The 21085-nt window shown below is 42.9% G+C and overlaps 1 protein-coding gene across 5 annotated transcripts in view; it reads right to left on the bottom strand.

Annotated features, from left to right (window-relative positions):
• Positions 1 to 17610, bottom strand: part of pstpip1a (proline-serine-threonine phosphatase interacting protein 1a) — a 113380-nt gene extending 95770 nt beyond the window's left edge. For 4 of the 5 annotated variants that reach the window (XM_048520456.2, XM_048520457.2, XM_048520458.2 and 1 more), the window contains exon 1: positions 17362 to 17610. In XM_048520456.2, the coding sequence (XP_048376413.1) occupies positions 17362 to 17394 (33 nt within the window). In that variant the 5' untranslated portion in view covers positions 17395 to 17610. Of the gene's footprint in view, positions 1 to 15464; positions 15563 to 17361 lie in introns of those variants that run through there. The other variant, XM_048520460.2, reaches the window with a different exon arrangement.
• Between the last annotated feature and the right edge of the window lie 3475 nt (positions 17611 to 21085).

Below are 21085 nucleotides of genomic sequence, written 5' to 3'. Positions count from 1 at the left end.
AAAGAGGGATAGAGTACAAACATCCTGCAGATATTTTAACAGATAAGCTTACAACCTGATTACCACAGTTGGTACAATGAGTAAAGTCAACAGAATAAAGTCAACAATGTGGATTAAATCCTGTACTAGCTGTGCTAGTCCTGGGAAGCTCTGCCCCTTCATCCGTCAGGCCATCCCGCACTGTCTGATGAATCACCCCTTGGATACAAAATTAAGGCCACTAGTTGCCTCCTTTGGTGGCATAAAGATCTTGTGGTACTATCTTTAAAAGTTGGGGAGTTCTCCCTGGTGCCCTGGTCATTATTTAAAACCTCAACTAACATCACTAGCAACCAATGATATGGTCATTATCACTTTGATATTTATGGGAGCTTGCTGTGCATGAATTTGGCAGCACTGATATGAAAACATAGAACATAGAACATTACAGCACAGTACAGGCCCTTCGGCCCTCAATGTTGTGCCGACCTGTCATACCAATCTCAAGCCCATCTAACCTACACTATTCCATGTACGTCCATATGCTTGTCCAATGACGACTTAAATGTACCTAAAGTTGGCGAATCTACTACCGTTGCAGGCAAAGCGTTCCATTCCCTTACTACTCTGAGTAAAGAAACTACCTCTGACATCTGTCCTATATCTTTCACCCCTCAATTTAAAGCTATGCCCCCTCGTGCTCGCCGTCACCATCCTAGGAAAAAGGCTCTCCCTATCCACCCTATCTAACCCTCTGATTATTTTATATGTTTCAATTAAGTCACCTTTCAACCTTCTTCTCTCTAATGAAAACAGTCTCAAGACCCTCAGTCTTTCCTCGTAAGACCTTCCCTCCATACAAGGCAACATCCTAGTAAATCTCCTCTGCACCCTTTCCAAAGCTTCCACATCCTTCTTATAATGCGGTGACCAGAACTGTACACAATACTCCAAGTGCGGCCGCGCCAGAGTTTTGTACAGCTTCACCATAATCTCTTGGTTCCGGAACTCGAACCCTCTATTAATAAAAGCTAAAACACTGTAGGCCTTCTTAACAGCCCTGTCAACCTGGGTGGCAACTTTCAAGGATCTGTGTACATGGACACCAAGATCTCTCTGCTCATCTACACTGCTAAGAATCTTACCATTAGCCCTGTACTTGGCTTTCTGGTTACTCCCACCAAAGTGCATCACCTCACACTTGTCTGCATTAAACTCTATTTGCCACCTCTCAGCCCAGCTCTGCAGCTTATCTATGTCTCTCTGCAACCTACAGCATCCTTCGTCACCATCCACAACTCCACCGACCTTAGTGTCGTCTGCAAATTTACTAATCCATCCTTCTACTCCCTCACCCAGGTCATTTATAAAAATGACAAACAACAGTGGACCCAACACCGACCCTTGCGATACACCACTAGTAACTGGTCTCCAGGATGAACATTTCCCATCAACCACCACCCTCTGTCTTCTTTCAGCAAACCAATTTCCGACCCAAACTGCTATACCTCCCACAATTCCATTCCTCCGCATTTTGTACAATAGCCTATTGTGGGGAACCTTATCGAATGCCTTGCTGAAATCCATATACACCACATCAAACGGTTTACTCTCATCTACCTGTTTGGTCACCTTCTCAAAGAACTCAATAAGGTTTGTGAGGCACGACCTTCCCTTCACAAAACCGTGCTTACTATCCCTAATCAAATTATTCTTTTCTAGATGATTATAAATCCTATCCCTTATAACCTTTTCCAACACTTTACCAACAACTGAGGTAAGGCTCACTGGTCTATAATTACCAGGGTTGTCTCTACTCCCCTTCTTGAACAGGGGAACCACATTTGCTATCCTCCAGTCATCTGGCACTATTCCTGTAGACAATGACGAGTTAAAGATCAATGCCAAAGGCTCGGCAATCTCCTCCCTGGCTTCCCAGAGGATCCGAGGATAAATCCCATCCGGCCCAGGGGACTTATCTATCTTCACCTTCTGAAGGATTTCTAATACCTCTTCCTTGTGAACCTCAATCCCACCTAGTCTGGTAACCTGTATCTCAGTATTCTCCTCGATAACATTGTCGTTTTCTAGAGTGAATACTGTTGAAATATATTCATTTAGCACTTCCCCTATCTCATCTGACTCCACACACAACTTACCACTACTATCCTTGATTGAGCCTAATCTTACTTTCGTCATTCTTTTATTCCTTAAAGACCTATAGAAAGCCTTAGGGTTTACCCTGATCCTATCCGCCAACAACTTCTCATGTCTCCTCCTGGCTCTTCTGAGCTCTCTCTTTCGGTCTTTCCTGGCTACCTCATAGCCCTCAAGCGCCCTAGCTGAGCCTTCACATCTCATCCTAACATAAGCCTTCTTCTTCCTCTTGGCCAGAGATTCCACCTCCTTCGTAAACCACAGCTCCCACAGTCTACAGCTTCCTTCCTGCCTGACAGGTACATACTTATCGCGGACACACAGGAGCTTTTCCTTGAATACGCTCCACATTTCTAATGTGCCCATCGCCTGCAGTTTCCTTCCCCAGTCTGTGCTCCCTAAATCTTGCCTAATCTCATCGTAATTGCCTTTCCCCCAGCTATAACTCTTGCCCAGTGGTATACACCTATCCTTTTCCATCACTGAAGTAAACATAACAGAATTGTGATCGCTATCAACAAAGTGCTCACCTACTTCCAAATCTAACGCCTGGCCAGGCTCATTACCCAGTACCAAATCTCATGTGGCTTCGCCCCTTGTTGGCCTATCTACATACTGTGTCAGGAGGCCCTCCTGCACACACTGGACAAAAACTGACCCATCTATAGTACTCAAACTATAGTGTTCCCAGTCAATATTTGGAAAGTTGAAGTCCCCCATGACAACTACCCTGTCTCTCACTCCTATTGAGAATCATCTTTGCTATCCTTTCCTCTACATCTCTGGAGCTATTCGGAGGCCTATAGAAAACTCCCAACAGGGTGACCTCTCCTTTCCTGTTTCTAACCTCAGGTTTAAAACATTTTAATTGTACTTCTTTGGCTGTGAAGCACATGTTATACGTTTTATAACCTTTGATCAAAATTGAGAATTTCACTCGGTGAGTGTGTGGATGATTAGTATTGAAACAAAAAAAATTGAAGCTGTGGAGAAATGCATTGTTTTAGATTAACCACATTGTTGAAGTTGAGCAAATAGAAGAAAGCTTTGTCATCTACGGCATGTCCTTGCTATATGTGACCTCGAATGCTAACTTTTGAAAACACTCCATGCACCAGCATTAACTTCTGTAAAAGATGGTGCAGTAGCTGCATCATAGGCTGATCTGGAAGCCAAGTCAGTAATATGCTCCTGGGGATACATGCAGCTGTGCCCAACTAAGAGGCCAGAAGGTGATGTAGCCTAACCTGGTGCAGGGACTGAAACTGAAGAGGATCCAGTCATCATGGTGCACGTAAGCATCACTGACATAAAACAAACTAAAAAAAGGTTCAGCTTGAGGTGTACAAGCAGCTAGGAGCTAAATTACAAAGCAGAGCCTCAGAGGTAATAACTTCTGATTGCCTGAGCCATCATCTTATAAAGGGCAGTTAGGGATGGGCAATAACTGCTGATTTTGCCAGTGATGCCTGCATCCCACAAATTAATGGCTTTCTAAATAATTGGTGCAGGATGAATGAGATCAGAATGATTACTAACTGGCACTAGCACCAATTCTGGGGGAACTCCCCAAGGATACTTGAAAATCAAGAGGTGAATGGGAGGAAGTAACTTAAAAGAGTTACTATCACCAATGAAAAAAAATGTTCTGGGTAAACTATTAGACCCAAAGGCTGACAAGTCCCAAGACCTGGTGGCCTGCATCCTATGGTCTTTTAAAAAAAGTGCTTGCAGAGATAGTAGGTAAATTGGTTACAATTTTCCAAAATTGTTTAGATTCTGAAAAGGTGCCAGCATATTATGAAACATTAATGTATTATCTCTCCAACAAAAATAAAGAGGAAGGAACAAGAAGGAAATATAGGCTAATTAGCTTATGATCTGTCATTGGGAAATTGGTAGAATATTATTAAACAAGGTTATGGTAGGGTACTTAGAAAGGGATGGATTTTGTGACAGGGAAATAGTCTTTAAATAACTTAGAGTGTTTTGTGGAAGTAGCAAGTAACGTGGATAAAGGGAACCTGAAGATGTGATGAACTTGGATTTCCAAAAAGTGTTTGATAAGGTGCTATATCATAGGGGTATTACACAAAGTAAGATCTCATGATGCAGTTGCAACTAGTGGAGTGCCATAGGGATCAGTGCTGGAACCACAACGCGGCACGGTGGCTCAGTGGCTGGCATTGCCGCCTCACAACGCCAGGCCCCAGGTTCGATTCCAGCTTTGGGCTTTCTGTGTGATGTCTGCCCGTTCTCCCTGTGTCTGCATGGGTTTTCTGCAGGTGCTCAGGGTTCCTCCCATAGTCCAAAAAAGTGCAGGGTAGGTGGATTGGCCATGCTAAATTGCCCACGGATGTTTAGATTAGGTGGGTGAGATAGGAGAATGGGTCTGGGTGGAATGTTGTTTGGAGAGATGGTGTGGATTTGTTGGGCTGAATGACCTGTTTCCACACCTGTAAGGATTCTATAATTCTGTATCAATCAATTGGATGACAGCTAAATTTACAGATGACGCCAAGCTAGGTAGAAGAGCAAGCTGTCAAATTATATAAAGAGGCTGAAAATAGATAAAGATAGTTTAGGTGAGTGGGTGAAAACTGGCAGATGCAGTAGAATATGAAACCATGTGAACTTCCCCAGGAAGAATTGAAAGACAATATATTATTTAAATGAAGACACATTGCAGGACTTAGTAGTGCAGACGGATTTGGGTGTCCTGATGCATGAATCACAATAAAGTTATTTTTCCCATACAGCAAATGGTTAGGAAGGCAAGTGGAATGTTGCTGTTCATTGTGAGGGCAGTCACAGAATCACATGTTTTACAGTATAGGAGGAGGCCATTCCCAACATGCCTGAAATGGTTCTTCAAATCACCTTGTTACCTTGTGCAAACCTCCTACTTTTGCCCCAAACCCTTGCATCTTATTTTTATCCAAATAATTGTCTAATACCTTCCTGAATATCTCAATTGAATCTGCCTCCAACTCACTTCCAGGCAGAGCATTCCAGACTCTTACTCACTGCATTAAAAATATTTTTCTCATATTATTCTTGCTTCTTTCGTAAATCATTTTAAATCTATGTCCTCTTGGTCTTGTTCTTTTATAAGCAAGAACAGTTTCTCCCTATCTACTCTTTCTAGTTTGCTCAATATTTTGAGAACTTCTATCAGACCTCGTCTTAACCTTATTATATCCAAGGAGAACACTCTCAACATCTTCAATCTATCCTCAGAACTGAAGCTTCTCACCATTCTTGTAAATTGCTTCTGCACTCTCTCCAATGTGTTCTCATCCTTCCCATCATATAGGACCCAGAAATCTACACAATACTTCAGCCACAGAAAGAAATATAAAAGCAATGAAGTGTTACTGCATCCATACATGGTTTTAATGAGACCAAATCTGGAATACTGTGGAGAGTCTTAGTCTATTTAGTTGAAAAATAATATACTGTGTGAAAAGCAATTCAGAGAAGTTTAATTCCATTCTTCCTAGGGTGAAGGGCTTATCTTATGAAGGGTTAAACAGATTGGGCCTTTACCCAAGAAGAATAACAGAAGTTTGAGTTGAAACATACAAGATTCTGAAAGGATTTAACAGAGGAGTGGATACAGGGAGCAAGTTTCCTCTGTAGGGGTCGACTGGAACGAGACATTAAGAATAAGAGGCCTCCCTTATAAGATGGAGACAAGGAATATTGTTCGTCTCTCCTTGGTTCATTAGTATGTGGAATTCTCTTCCCAGAAAGCAGTAGAGACAACATCAGCAGATTCATTCACGGCTGAGTTGGATAGATATTGATTGACGAGGGAGTTGAGGGATATCGGGAGCAGACAGGAAGTTGAGGCCATAACCAGCCAGCAATATCCACATCTCATGAATAAATTTTTTTTAAAAATCTGGCTCAAAAAGAAAATCTACTCCCAGAGTTACACATCACGGTCCAATCAGTCCATGCTGAATTAGTCCCAAACTAAACCAGTCTCACCCAAGTCCACTGAAAGAATCTTGCCCCTTGCAAAGGTTTATACCATATCATGCCTCACCTTTGATTACACTGATTATCCTCAACGTCCACGCTCCTTGCTGACAGCCCATATTGGTGCTTTAAGCTCCATGCAAGCACCGTCCTAATCCTGTGTTCCCACTCAGTTTCTATGCAAGCACCATCCTACCGTGTTCAAAAACATTGGCCAGCTCTTTGCACAACTCTGACCCTATGTCTCATGACACACTTTATATACAATTCTCCAGCTGTCTACCCTCACTTTCTTACAAGTAACCTTGCATCTAATCCCTTCAAGCACTAGAATTAGTGAGGGACTCTATGCCATCCATTCAATTATAAAGTCTTCTGCTCAATAACTCTTTAATCTATTAGCAAAAGTGCACAATCTTCACTATATCCTCAGCAAGCCTTCCTTTGAGAGTGCATTTACACAGCACACAAAATTCACACAATGTCATTGCTGATGGTTGCTATTTTCACAGAGGGCTGTTTTCCTTCCCATAATACATGCAGCTGGATTGCTATAACCATCATGCAATTTGGGAAGTGACAGAACTCTTGTGGGGCAAGGGGGTAGTGTCTTTGCCTCTGAGCCAGAAACTCCAGGTTCGAGTCCCACTCCAGGGCTTTGTTGTCATGGAAGGTGCAACCAAACAGGTTGAGCATCAATTTGTAAACCCTTCCAACACAAGACAATGGTAGGAGCTAAGTTGGAAAGATTCCTGGTTAGCCATGTGAATGTAAGTGTGTACAAACCTCAGCCATCACTATCCATAACTCCAAGCTACAATATGCAACAACCGTAATGGTCAGCATGGACTGCTTCAACCAAACAGTCTGTTTCCACGCTGTTTCATTTGGGGACTAGTTAGCTCAGTTGTTTGGACAGCAGTGAGAGTCAAATTGGCTGCATTCTGGCTGGTGTGGATTCGGAACTTGCCTCCTTGCCCTACCCAGGGTGGAAATCACAGCACGACAGGCTGTCCTACTTTTAGATAGAAAATGCAGTGAGGTGTGTGCAATTGTCTGTGTGAAAATTCCACCATCATCTAAAACTGCCCCACTGTCATCTAGTTAAGTGAATGGAAAGTAGACTGAGATGCAACCTAAAATCAAATTTCTGAGTATCTAGTTTTGTGAGCAAAGGCTAAGAAATACAAGACAGAATAAAACAAAACTGAGATTAAAGATAAACAAGAGAGTGCATGGAATGAGCTGACAGAGGAAGGGGTGGAGGCTGGTACAATTACAACATTTAAGAGGCATCTGAATGGGTACATGAATAGGAAGGGTTTAAGAGGGATATGGACCAAATACTGGCAAATTGGACTCGATCAGTTTAGGATATCTGGTCAGCATGGATGAGTCGGACCAAAGGGTCTGTTTCCATGCTGTATGACTCTAATGATTCTAAGAAATTTTTTAAAAATGAATAAATTCCTGTAAAGGGAATTATATCTGGTAATGATTAACTATTTATGTCTCTTTGAGCCAGAAAACACGTCAGTCGTTAATAAGGAAATATTTATGAAAACTGTTATCTTTCCAAAGTGCTACTTTTGTTATGTGTCAGGCCCTACTGAATCACGTTCTTTAATGATTGGAAATTATGACATCAGTAAAATTACCATTTTAAATTTTCACAATAATCAGGATGTTTTGGAGTCAAATTACTGTCATAGATTTATTAGAACAATAGTTCAAAGCTCCTACACATTCCATTTGGAGAAAGCACCCCTGCAAATGCAGTGCACAGCAATGTAAACATATGTGAACTTCACAAACAACTTTATGTGACATGCAAAATGAGGTTGGCTCTGCAGTTCACACATCCTGGAAAGACGTTAAAATCCCTGAAGAGGATACTGGATAAGAGCTTTCCTTTCACGAGTGTTTTATTTTTTATTTTTATTTTTTATTAATGTTTTATTCTGTCTTGTATTTCTAAGCCTTTGCCTACAAAATAGTTCTTGGACTCAGCTTGGCTGCACAGGAGGAAATATCCTTTATTTTCCCACCTCTTTATTCCTCTATTGGTTTTAATGGGCTGTTTCATCAATGGTTCTCAAAGTATGGGTATTCTTCAATTGGCGGTGAAACCAATGTAGACTCAGACCAATAGCAAATATATCCAATGTGTGATGTGAAGACTCTGACACATACAGGGTAGATGGTCCTTGAAAAGCCAGGTAGATGTGTGATTTGGAGGTTTGTTTACAATCCGGCAATGCATGAACTACATCTCCTCTACGTGTTCTCAAAGAAATCTCTCGATGTGCTTGGTGCCTTATCTATTTCGATCAGTCACAAGGCAAGGACTCCCATTAATCAAACCAGAATGTTTGATCTCTTCAGTAATCTTTAAGGACATCAATGAAGTTTTTCTGTGGTTCAAGGAATCTCCTGATATGACAGAGTTCAGAGTACCCAGCAGTTGCTTTGGGTGTCAGGCATATGGAGTTAGAGTCATAGAGATATACAGCACAGAAACAGACCATCGGTCCAACTTGACAATGCTGACAGTGAGTAGCACATTTTGCCTACTAGGGTAGTGTTAATAAAAAAACCTGCAGCGTCTCTTTCTAAAATCAGAGACAATCCAAATTCATAATTTGAACATCTAATTGTCAGTTTATCCTTGAACTCATACATTAAAAGCATCTTTTGAAAAGGGTTAGGTCATTTGGCTCATCAAATCTGCTTCTTTAAATGAAACATGCACAGCCCACACCTGAGTTTACATAGTTGGATGGGTGATGAGACCCAGTTTCAACATTTAGGAAGCAAAAAACTATAAAATTTCCTCCAGGCATTATTCCTCTATCTAGTAGAGGATGCTTGTTAGCCCTCCATATTAGTTAATATCCAGACGTGGTCCAACATGCTTCTTTCTGAAAACAGAAAGTGCTGAAGATAACCCTCACCCTAACTCTATCGCAGGTCAGGCAGCATCCGTGGAGAAAAAGGCAAGCTAACATTTCAAGCTTAAATGACTCTTCACCAGAGCTTTTTTCTCACTTATGTCCAGATAGTGACCTCGAAGTTTCTATTAGTTTAGCAGTAAATTCCTTTAACATAAGTTTAATTTACCTTCAGTGGAACAACTGTGTCTATGAAAATATATACATTTGCCATAAATGACCTTTGGTTATTTTATTTCTGCATCCTCTAGTCTCAAGATTTCAAATGAGGAAAGAAAGCTCACGTCACCACGTGTTAAGATTACACCTTACTCATCACATCTCAGGAACATTTCAAAGTGCCTTACTGACAGACAATTACTTTTGAAATTACCTCATCACCTCAGGAGATGTCCCACCCACAGCCTCCAACCTCATTGTTCCCCAACCCCGCACGGCCCGTTTCTATCTCCTTCCCAAAATCCATAAACCTGCCTGCCCTGGTCAACCCATTGTCTCAGCCTGTTCCTGCCCCACCGAACTCATCTCCACCTATCTGGACTCCATTTTCTCCCCTTTGGGCCAGGAACTCCCTACCTACGTCCGTGACACCACCCACGCCCTCCACCTCCTCCAGGACTTCCAATTCCCTGGCCCCCAACACCTCATTTTCACCATGGACGTCCAGTCCTATACACCTGTATTCCGCATGCAGATGGCCTGAAGGCCCTCCGCTTCTTCCTGTCCCGCAGGCCCGACCAGTCCCCCTCCACCGACACCCTCATCTGCCTAGCCGAACTCATCCTCACCCTCAACAACTTCTCTTTTGATTCCTCCCACTTCCTACAGACAATGGGGGTGGCCATGGGAACCCGCATGGGCCCCAGCTATGCCTGCCTCTTTGTAGGTTACGTGGAACAGTCCCTCTTCCGCACCTACACAGGCCCCAAACCCCACCTCTTCCTCCGTTACATTGATGACTCTATCGGCGCCGCCTCTTACTCCCCAGAGGAGCTTGAACAGTTCATCCACTTCACCAACACCTTCCACCCCAACTTTCAGTTCACCTGGGCCATCTCCAGCACATCCCTCACCTTCCTGGACCTCTCAGTCTCCATCTCAGGCAACCAGCTTGTAACTGATGTCCATTTCAAGCCCACCAACTCCCACAGCCACCTAGAATACACCTCCTCCCACCCACCCTCCTGCAAAAATTCCATCCCCTATTCCCAAATCCTCTGCCTCCGCCACATCTGCTCCCACGATGAGGCATTCCACTCCCGCACATCCCAGATGTCCAAGTTCTTCAAGGACCACAACTTTCCCCCCCACAGTGGTCGAGAACGCCCTTGACTGCGTCTCCCACATTTCCCGCAACACATCCCTCACAGCCCGCCCCCGCCACAACCGCCCAAAAAGAGGATCCCTCTCGTTCTCACACACCACCCCACCAACCTCCGGATACAACGCATCATCCTTCGACACTTCCGCCATCTACAATCCGACCCCACCACCCAAGACATTTTTCCATCCCCACCCTTGTCTGCTTTCTGGAGAGACCACTCTCTCCATGACTCCCTTGTTCGCTCCACACTGCCCTCCAACCCCACCACACCCGGCACCTTCCCCTGCAACCGCAGGAAATGCTACACTTGTCCCCACACCTCCTCCCTCACCTCTATCCCAGGCCCCAAGATGACTTTCTATATTAAGCAGGGGTTCACCTGCACATCTGCCAATGTGGTATACTGCATCCACTGTACCCAGTGTGGCTTACTCTACATTGGGGAAACCAAGCGGAGGCTTGGGGACCGCTTTGCAGAACACCTCCGCTCAGTTCACAATAAACAACTGCACCTCCCAGCCGCGAACCATTTCCACTCCCCCTCCCATTCTTTGGATGACATGTCCATCATGGGCCTCCTGCAGTGCCACAATGATGCCACCCGAAGGTTGCAGGAACAGCAACTCATATTCCACTTGGGAACCCTGCAGCCCAATGGTATCAATGTGGACTTCACCAGCTTCAAAATCTCCCCTTCCCCCACCCCATCCCAAAACCAGCCCAGTTCATCCCCCCCACCCACTGCATCCCAAAACCAGTCCAACCTGTCTCTGCTTCCCTAACCTGTTCTTCCTCTCACCCATCCCTTCCTCCCACCCCAAGCTGCACCTCCATTTCCTAACTACTAACCTCATCCCACCTCCTTGACTTGTCCGTCTTCCCTGGACTGCCCTATCCCCTCCCTACCTATCTTCTTTTCTCTCCATCTTTTGTCCACCTCCCCGTCTCTCCCTATTTATTCCAGAACCCTCACCGCGTCCCCCTCTCTGACGAAGGGTCTAGGCCCAAAACGTCAGCTTTTGTGCTCCTGAGATGCTGCTGGGCCTGCTGTGTTCATCCAGCCTCACATTTTACTATCTTACTTTTGAAATGTTGCTCTGCAACCAGACATGCAGCCAGATTCCACGAATAACAAATAGCCAGTAACTTATAAACATCCACTGAGCTTGCAAACAACACAATTCAGGCAATAATAACTCGAATAATGTTAGTCTAAATTACACTGGATATTAATGCTCAGCTCTGGAGTGTGGAACATATACATTAATGTTGCAATTCAGAGTTAAAGATGTCACTAATTAATGGCATTGTAGAGTCAAATGTTAAATGAGGCACCGGAGAGCTCGCTTGAAGATTAGTGAGCTTGATAATGTGAGCACTGACGATAAAGTAATGGTGCTATAATTATTTTGCTATTTTTAGACTGTTTGCATTAATCAAATTCCCTTCTCTATTTGAGATCATGCCTATCACTACTGAAGTCTCTCAGTTGCCTCGGGAGTCAACAGCCAACCAAAACACTTTTTCACCATTTGTGTTCCCTAAACCTCTTTTAAATTATCTTTCCTCCAAGTGCACTATTCTAATTTCCTTAGTGTATCAAAATATTGAAATCATTCAGGAATTCAACTTGCGACAAAAGAACTAAGATGTATTAAAAATGAAAAGGCTCAGCAAATCTGTTAGCTTCAGGGAGAGAATGAGAGTTAAGGAACTTGGTCTCTCTTCTCTCTCCCCACACAGATGCTACCAGGTCTGTCCAGCACATTCAACAGTTTCATTTTCATTAATGATTTCCAATATTTGCAGCACTTTGGTAGGTATTAATGCTGTTCGAAACCAGAAACTTCTGAAAATGCACAATATGTTATTCAACATCAGAAAAGAAACTTATTTTATGATCATGAGTCTTAAGACTATTTCCCAGAGTAGAATCGTTTAATGCCAGGAGCATGCATTTAAAGTGAGAGGGGCAAGTTCGAAGCAGATGCGAGGGGCAAGTTTTCTTTTACACAGAGTGCAAGGAGTCTGGAATGCGCTGCCAGTTGGTGGTGGAGACTAATACAATAGAGGTGTTTAAGGGACTTTTATATAAGCACATAAAAATGCAAAGAATGGAGGGATATGGACTAAAGGCAGGCAGAAAGGATTAGTTTAATTTGGCGACCTGTTCTATGTTCTAAGATCCCTTTATCAGATGGATAATTTCAGCAGACTTGAAGGTCACATTAGAAAGAGTAACTTTTTTTTGTACATAGACTGACCTACTGTGTATTCTATCATTTTGCTTTGAAAGTCAAGATTCTTGGGTTTTCTTTGCCTCTCTAACATTGTTTGATTTACATCATTAGTGAAATGCTAAATAAAAATCGGAAATGCTGGGGAAACTCAGCAGGATTGACAGCATCTATGGACAGAGAAACAGAGTTAATGTTTCAAGTGCAATGTGACTTATTCAGAACTGGAACATGCCATGTTCTATGTTGTTGATAGAGGGGCAAGAGTAAGAAGAACAGATGGTGAGGATGCCCAGAGGGAAAAAAAAAGAATACTAATGGCTGTGAAGGAGGGATAGGGATATGAAATGATATGTGTGAAAATGTGTCTAAAAAAAATGAGTTCTACAACTCAACGTTGACTTCAAAAACGTGATTTTGATGACATCCTCCTCCACCCACAATGGCGGTGCTTTCTCATGTCTTGTTGGATTTTCTCTAGCAGAGCAGACCCATTTTCTCACATGTACAGGCTCCATGCCTATCTTCCCCACATAATTTAATATTTCCCAACCTTATTTTTGACACAAGTAAAAACGTGTTTGACTTTGTCAGGTTAGCGCTCAGACCCCGACGAATGATAAGTTGAATAAAGGACTTTTGGTTTGAGAAGCCTATCGTGCACTGGTGTTCATAATTCAGAATACCACCACTGATGCAATGTGGCAGCTGAATGTACTATCTAAAGGTACTCTGCAGCAACTCACCCAGGCTATTCAGATATCACCTTCCAAACTAACAACCTCTAACTATGAGACCAACAAGGCAGATACATGGGAGCATCACCACCTGGAAGTTGCCCTCCAAGTCACACATCAAGCTGCCTTGCAGCCAGGGCTCAACACGCCTTACATCAAGGCTCAATAACCAAGACTCAGGGCTCTAAGGGGCCCACTGTGCTCAGCTCATCAGTCTAAGCCAGAAGCAGGTCCCTGACCAATGACTTCCCTCACTGCTTGGAATGATATTGCAGCTCCTTTGCTGCTGCTGCGTGAAAATCCCAGATCTTCCTGCCTAACAGTATCGTGAATGTCCCTACATCATGTGGACTGCAGCAGTTCAAGGAGGCAGCTCACCACAACTTCTCTACGGCAATGAGGAACGTGCATTAAATACTGGCCTAGCCATTTTCTTCCACGTCTCATGATTCAATTTTAAAACCTTATCTCATCATAGGTCTAGCAATCCAGTGCTCTGGACTTAAAATCCTGCAATGTTAAATTCATTTAATAGATTTGGAATAAACAGATTGAGTAATAATGATCATGAAATTACCAGACTGCCTTTAAAACATATCTTAATTCATTAATATTCATTACAGAAGGAAATCTCATTTTCTTAATTGGGTCTGGCCTCTCCTGCTATCAGTAATAGATTAATCTCCTCTGAAATAGGTTCCCTAGGAATCTGTTCTGTTGTGAGGAAGCTGATTTCTTAGCTGTGCCAACAATACCCACGTCCTGTGTAAAATAATGCTTAAAATATTCAGTTTAACAATTCCAGAATCTCACCAACATTTGTTAAGATAAAAGGTATGCATCTTTTGCACCCAGATCAAGAGATTGTTATGGAGGGATACAAAGGAAACTTGGGTTTTCAGCCTTGAAAGGAAAAATTGGTTTAAAGTTTGAGATTCAATTAATTCTATTTGATTAATATTAAAAGTAACATAAAAAAAACAAGTGGCCAGAATTCTTAAAATGCATTCAGGCAATTTTCTTTTAAGCCAATAAGTATATTACAAGCTCAATGAAAGAAGGAACAGTTTCTGGCCTTGTTTTAGGAAGCAAAGTTGAACAGATGGCACATGTATCAGTTGAGCAGTTTTCGTCATCGTGATGATAAGTCTGTTAGATTCAGTGTTGAAACGGATAAGGACGTGGATGGACTAGGAGTAAAAAAAAATTTAACTGTGTGAAGGCCAATTTTGCTAAGTAGATACATGATTTAGCAAAAGCAGACTGGAAAGAGTAAATTGACGGTAATTGCAGTGTCATTGTAGTGGGAGGCACTTAAGGAGGAGATACATTGTTCAAAATGCAAAGAAAGACAGTGACAAGTTTCATTGATGCTAAAATATGGTTGAAGTTGTTAAGGCAATAAAAAGGGAAGCTTCTGTCAGGTTCAGAAAACTCAAAATTGCAGAAACGCAGTGAAGTGCAGACAGGTCAAGAAGTGAATTCAAAAAATGAGATCAGGAAACCAAACAGAGGGTATAAAAAATTGGCAAGTACATCAACAAAGTCTCGATGACGTTTTTCTAAACTAAATACGTAAAATCACAACAAGATAACCAAGGAAAAAGTGACTTTTGGAGAAAAAAAAACAGTAACTTGTGTAAGAGGAGGAAACCATGAACATGGTTCTTAACAAATGTTTTGGAAAGAATGTAATACAAGGTGCAGGAGTCCTAACCTCCTAAACAAAAACCAGTGGCAAACCCCACCCAAGAATCTGGATGGGATAGGGTGCCTAACTTGCAGCAGGAACCTGCCACCAAGGCTTCCCACCCCTTAGTGGATGGGTGGATATCCCGCTGCCCAGAGCTTCTAGCCAACTAGAGGCTAGCAGGTCCCCTAGGAACAGGAGTAGGCCATTCAGCCCCTCAAGCCTGTTCAACCAGCCAGTTAGATCATGGCAGATCTGTGGCCTAGCTTCCTATCCTTTGGCCCATATCTCTTAAAAAATTTGCTCAGCAAAAAAATCTCAAATTTGAAAATGATCATCGATCCAGTATTTTCTGTTCTTTGTCAATTAGAATTTCAAACATCTACCATCCTTTGTACCTACCGTCTCTCTTGAATATTCTGGCCTTAATTCTCACACGATGTCCCCTAGTTCTGGAATCCCAAGAAGTGGTATTGCATGATGCTCAGGCAGAAGAGGAATTAACAACGGAACCCACAAGGAAGGGGTAGGCTCACTGGCACCAGACAGGGAGAACCTGGTTTGTGGGTGGTGTTTGGTGGGTTTGTGTTTATGATAGGGCAGCCCGGGGATCTTCACTGGCTTGCCTGCATGGTATAGACGCTCTGCCCAATGCTGGTGGCGTGCCAGAAGTGGTGGAATGAGGTCCTAGGTAGTCAATTAAGGATCTCAGTTGTTTTCTGGGAAAGAAGGTGAGCCTTATGCCACTTACCCTGCATTAAATCAGAGTGGGGGGGGGGGGGGGGGGTGAGGCATGATTTGGGGATGTAATAGAACATCCATCCTGTAAATATCCTGACTGATTAATCAAGCCCCCACCACCCAGTCTAGATCTAGAAGAGAACAAAATTCCATCCTTTTGTCTTCATAAAGCAAGGAGTGTGGTGGCACAGTTCAGACTCTGTTTAAAAGAGGAGGTATGTGTATATATTGGTTGGAATAAACATGATGAAAAACACTAAAGGGTTTTGCATTTTAGAATGTAGATACATTTCCAAGGCCAGGATGATGGCAACTGTTAACAGAAACAAAAGAAGAAACAGCTGAGACTCTGATCATCATGTTCCAATCCTCTCCATCTACAGACAAGGTCTTGGAGGACCAATGTTTAAAAAAAAGGGGCAGACTGAGCAATTACAGGCAATCAACCTGAACTCAGCTAAATTGTAGCTGACATGGTTAAAACATTTAGAGATAGTACAAAAAAATTGAGCATATGGTTGATAGTGAATAGAAAGGAGAAGACCAAAAGAAATTATTGATGAGGGTCAGGTGGACAGAGGAAATGAAAGTCAATGGTGAGGTGATGCATGGAGGAGTAGAGGAGAAATAGACAATAAATGGAGGACTCTGTGAAGTGTAAAAGACAAAAGGACGTTTGGGTCAAATTCCTGGAACTTCCTTTCGAACAGCACAGTGGGAGTCCCTACATCCCAAACACCGTAGTGGTTGTAGAAGGCATCTTAATACCACCTTCTCCAGGGCAGATAGCGGTGGGTAGTAAATCCTGGCCTACATTACTCTTGAGCGAATGAGATAGGTCGACACCAGTTTTCACTAACTGCATACACTCTCTCAGAAGTGCTCACAATCACCACGTACCAGTAGTGGGGGGGGGGGGGGGAGTGGTGGTTCTGGGCGGGCGTGGTGCTGAGCTGCATTTCTGAAGAAAGGATCTACCCTTCCGATAACACACGTTCCATAATTGGAGTCACAATGCACGACTCAACTGCAGATGTACCCAAGAGGCTCATAAGACACAAGCAGGGGTTTATATTCGATGCACAGGAGAGCAAATGACATTTCTAAATGCCCAGTGAGATTTGCAGTTCACTAAACTAAGGGTTCAGATTCACTCGGATCAACTGAACGTGGCTATCGATCACCCAGAGAGAGTCAACGGCAGTTTGTAACATTAACAGCAATGCAAAGTTGTGTGATGTCAGAAATTAGATCCGCAAATAAAAAAAGTCAACCCAGTGCAACAGAAACGAAGCTTCTTTGTTTAACGGTGCAAGTATGAACTAAACCCTTGAGACGAATTAATTTTCAGGATTAAATATTGGCTGTCACTGAACACTGAATTCAAGCCCTGTACTTTAACGCAGCCAAATGGCCTCGCATTACAAGTTAGAAGGTTTTGATGTTGTCTGAAACGAAATTTAAAATAAAACAAAATAACTGAGCTGAAATTGGTCCATTGTTAACTTGTGCAACCCGTATAAAGGGTTTCACTTCACTGAACGTGAAAGCTACTCACCCAGAAAGCATCCTTAAAGCGCAGTCGAGTCATAGCGGACAGGAGCAAAAACAAAATGAAACTTCCCGGTGGAGTTGATATGACCGTCTCTGGTCAGTGTTGCTTCAAGGATGGGATCTTTGGCGTAGGTTTTGTTTTCTCGCTTTTTAACTAAATCGCGACCTCCAACGGGATTTGACCGTCCAGTTCGAGCACTCTTGTTGGTAGCAACCTGCACGAAGAGAGAACAAGGAAGGGGGTTTTTGTTCACTCAAGTGATGTCAGAAGTAACCGCAATTAACACGTGAAGAGTTTCAGCAACACTCCAGAGAGTTCAGAAACCGACAACGCGCAGCGTGAGGCAATTTATTTCGAGATTCTTGGAGTGCTGGATGCAAAAGATATGCTGTAACAAATTTATTTTTATATGTAAAAAGGTGTCTATGAGGAGGTAAGGTGAAAACAGCTGTCAACGTCGTTGAGAATCATTAGCCGAGATCACGACTTCCTACAGCACAGAGAAAGGGTTCACTGGGATAAATGGAGCTCAGGGGAGAGAGAACTCTTTCTTGAGTTGTAAGTTGGCGATTTTTGTGATGTACATAATGCTGCAGTTCAGGCTGCATTCACAGTTCCAAAAGCAGTTTATTTTATTAGCAACCTTAATTCCCGTAACCACGTACTGGTATATAAATTTCACAACCCTACTCAGATGATACACTTCTGGAGCAGAGATAATGGGAACTGCAGATGCTGGAGAATCCAAGATAATAAAATGTGAGGCTGGATGAACACAGCAGGCCAAGCAGCATCTCAGGAGCACAAAAGCTGACGTTTCGGGCCTAGACCCTTCATCAGATGGGGGTCTAGGCCCGAAACGTCAGCTTTTGTGCTCCTGAGACACTTCTGGAGCAGTTGGGGCTTGAAACCAGGCCTTCTGGCTCAGAGGCAGGGACACTACCATAAAAGCCTTTAATGGTTTTGAAAAGAACTTGCTTGGACCTATTGTAATGCGCTTCCACAAGAGGTGGGACTTGAACCTGCACCCTCTGACTCAGAGGTAGGAACACTACCACTGCATTTATCCTTTTTTTTATGGCAAGTCAAGATCACGTGTCTTATCTCAGCTCATCTCATAGTCTGTAAGGTTGTTTTGGCATCTGAGCGTCTTGCTTCTTGCCAACATCGAGTTCGGTGCCCTCTCCACTTTTATCCGTCTCTAAAGATTTCCAGAGCTGTTGCAATCCCCATCTAGTTGTGCTTTGATCAGTGGTCACTTAAAATCAGTGAGACACTTCCTGACACCACTCATGGCAAAGCAGTCTTAACATCACATCATCCTAGAGGCCATTCAGCCTCTCATCCATGTTGGCTCTCTGTTTGAATGATTCAGGTATTTCCCACTTGGCTGTGCCAGTACTTCCCCTTCAGGTTATCATATAATCCCTATAGTGCAGAAAGAGGACATTTGGCCCATTAGGTCACACCAACCCTCCAAAGAGGAGCATCCCAACCAGAGCCCCCCCGCCCCCACCTTATCCCTATAACCTCACATTTACCATGAGGTAACTCACCTCGCCTTCACATCATTGGACACAATAGATAATTTAGCCTGGCCAATCCACCTAACCTGCACATTTTTGGACTTTGGGAAGAAACCACAGCACCCAGAGAAAACCCATGCAGACACTGGGAGAATGTGCAAACTCCACACAGACAATTGCCTGAGGCTGGAATCAAACCTGCAATCCTGGAACTGTGAGGCTCATCAGTGCTAACCACTGAGCCACCATGCCATAATTCTTATCCAATTGTCTTTGGAAAGCCATGATTGAGTCTGCCCTCATCACCCTGTCAGGGCTTTGATAGACTGCTATGCTGAATGATGACAGCAGGAAGCTGAGTATTGAGATCCTTACCATTGGCTGTGTAAAAATATTTTTTCTCTGTCTTGCTGACCTTCTTTATCCGATCACCCAATATCGTTCCCAACTGGTTCTTGACTCTTCTCCTCGCGAAGCAGTTTCTCTGTCTTACACTGTCTGGTGATTTTGAACAGCGCAATCAAATCCCCCTTTAGTGTCTCCTTTTCTAAGGAGAAGAGCTGTCAGCTTTGACAATCTGTCCAGGTCCATCATCCCTGGAACTATTCTTACAAAATTTATTTTCACACTCTTTCTAAAGCTTTCACATCCTTTGGGAGGTCCAGTGCCCGGGTTTGGACAAGATGCTCTGACTGAGGCTGAAAGAGTGTTTTATAAGGGTTCATCATGACTTTGTGCTTTTCTATATGGCCTGGATATAGAGGGAACATGGATGTGATGTTTCTTTTATGGGATTGTGACCATTGGTAAAATATCACCTTGACTTTGTTCATCATTCACAAAGTAACTGTCATCAAATTAAGTTTAAAAAGAACCTTGTGCTCACTTTGTTGCGAAAGACTAGACTATAGCCCATTATAACTATATTGAAGGTCTGAGCCGTGATGGTAGAATCAGCAAAGACTGCTATGCTTGATGATGAGAGTGGGAGGCAGTATTTTGTCTTCAGGATCAGAAAGGGGAACCACTTCTGGTGTCTCTCCACACCCAAACAGGATAACCAAACTCTTGACAAATAAATAGTCTGTCAACCCTATCCTAAAGTCAAAAAATGTGGCGCTGGAAAAGCACCACATTTTCCAGCTCCTCATTTATTGACTGTAGCTTCCAGCCTCTGCAGTTCTTACTGTCTCCAAATCCTACGCTAAACATCAGCAATACTTGTAGCTATATGGACAAAGGCAGCAGTAAACTGGGAACACCATCACCAGCAAGTTCCCCTCCGGGTTTCACACCATCTTGACTTAGAAATATATTGCTGATCCTTCACTGTCACTCAATCAAAATCGTGGAACTCCTTTCCTAAGGGCATTGTGGGTGTATGTATACTAAAAAGATTGATCTTCTCAAGGGCAACTAGGGATAGGCAATAATTGCTGGCCCAGCAAGCAAAGCTCACATTTCCATGAATGAATAAAAACTAACCATCATCTGTTCCTCAGTTTCACCTCTTATCAAATAGCCCTGTCAGACCCTACTAGATGGTAACAACCAACACCATTGCAGCAGTAACATTGGATAACAACTGCAGTGATTCAAGGACAAGATCCATTACTGTTTCAGAACTACCAGAAGTGGACAATTAATAAAACCTTGTCAGTGTTAACCACACACCCTGAATAAAAGTTTCCACAAGGTTTTAACTGATGCAGGCCTTCTCTCCCTTTCACACCCACTCTCCAGAGTACAAGCTGTTCTCATTGGCTGTTGCAGACGTTTTGCAAAAAAAAACAATTGCAGATCTGCGCATTTTAGATGTGGAAGTTATTTGTAATGAATTGGGGTTAAACATTCAGCACCTCCTGGATTTACTGTTGTTAAGCAGGCCAATATAAAATTTCCCATGGTTCACAACAGTCATAGTTTAATTATTGACAGCCTCTATAATGATAAAATAAAACAGTCAGTACAGAAAGGAAGAGAAAACTTTGCAACACGACTTGCATCTTTAGCATTCTGCAGCCAGGATATTGTGTTTTGAGCCTAGTCTGCATTAAGTAACACATCTGACAACTTATTTTCATGTGGCTAGAAGCAATGGATGCTGCAGACAAGTTCCACACTTGAAGACACATTTTCAAAGAAGTTGTATACTAGTCACTTCCTGAACCAATTACCCCAGGTTTTAATCCAATATGATG

Source organism: Stegostoma tigrinum, chromosome 36, assembly GCF_030684315.1.
Source record: "Stegostoma tigrinum isolate sSteTig4 chromosome 36, sSteTig4.hap1, whole genome shotgun sequence".
In the NCBI taxonomy this organism is placed as follows: Eukaryota; Metazoa; Chordata; class Chondrichthyes; order Orectolobiformes; family Stegostomatidae; genus Stegostoma; species Stegostoma tigrinum.
The sequence above is the reverse complement of the archived record's forward strand: the minus strand, read 5'-3'. Positions and strand labels throughout refer to the sequence as shown.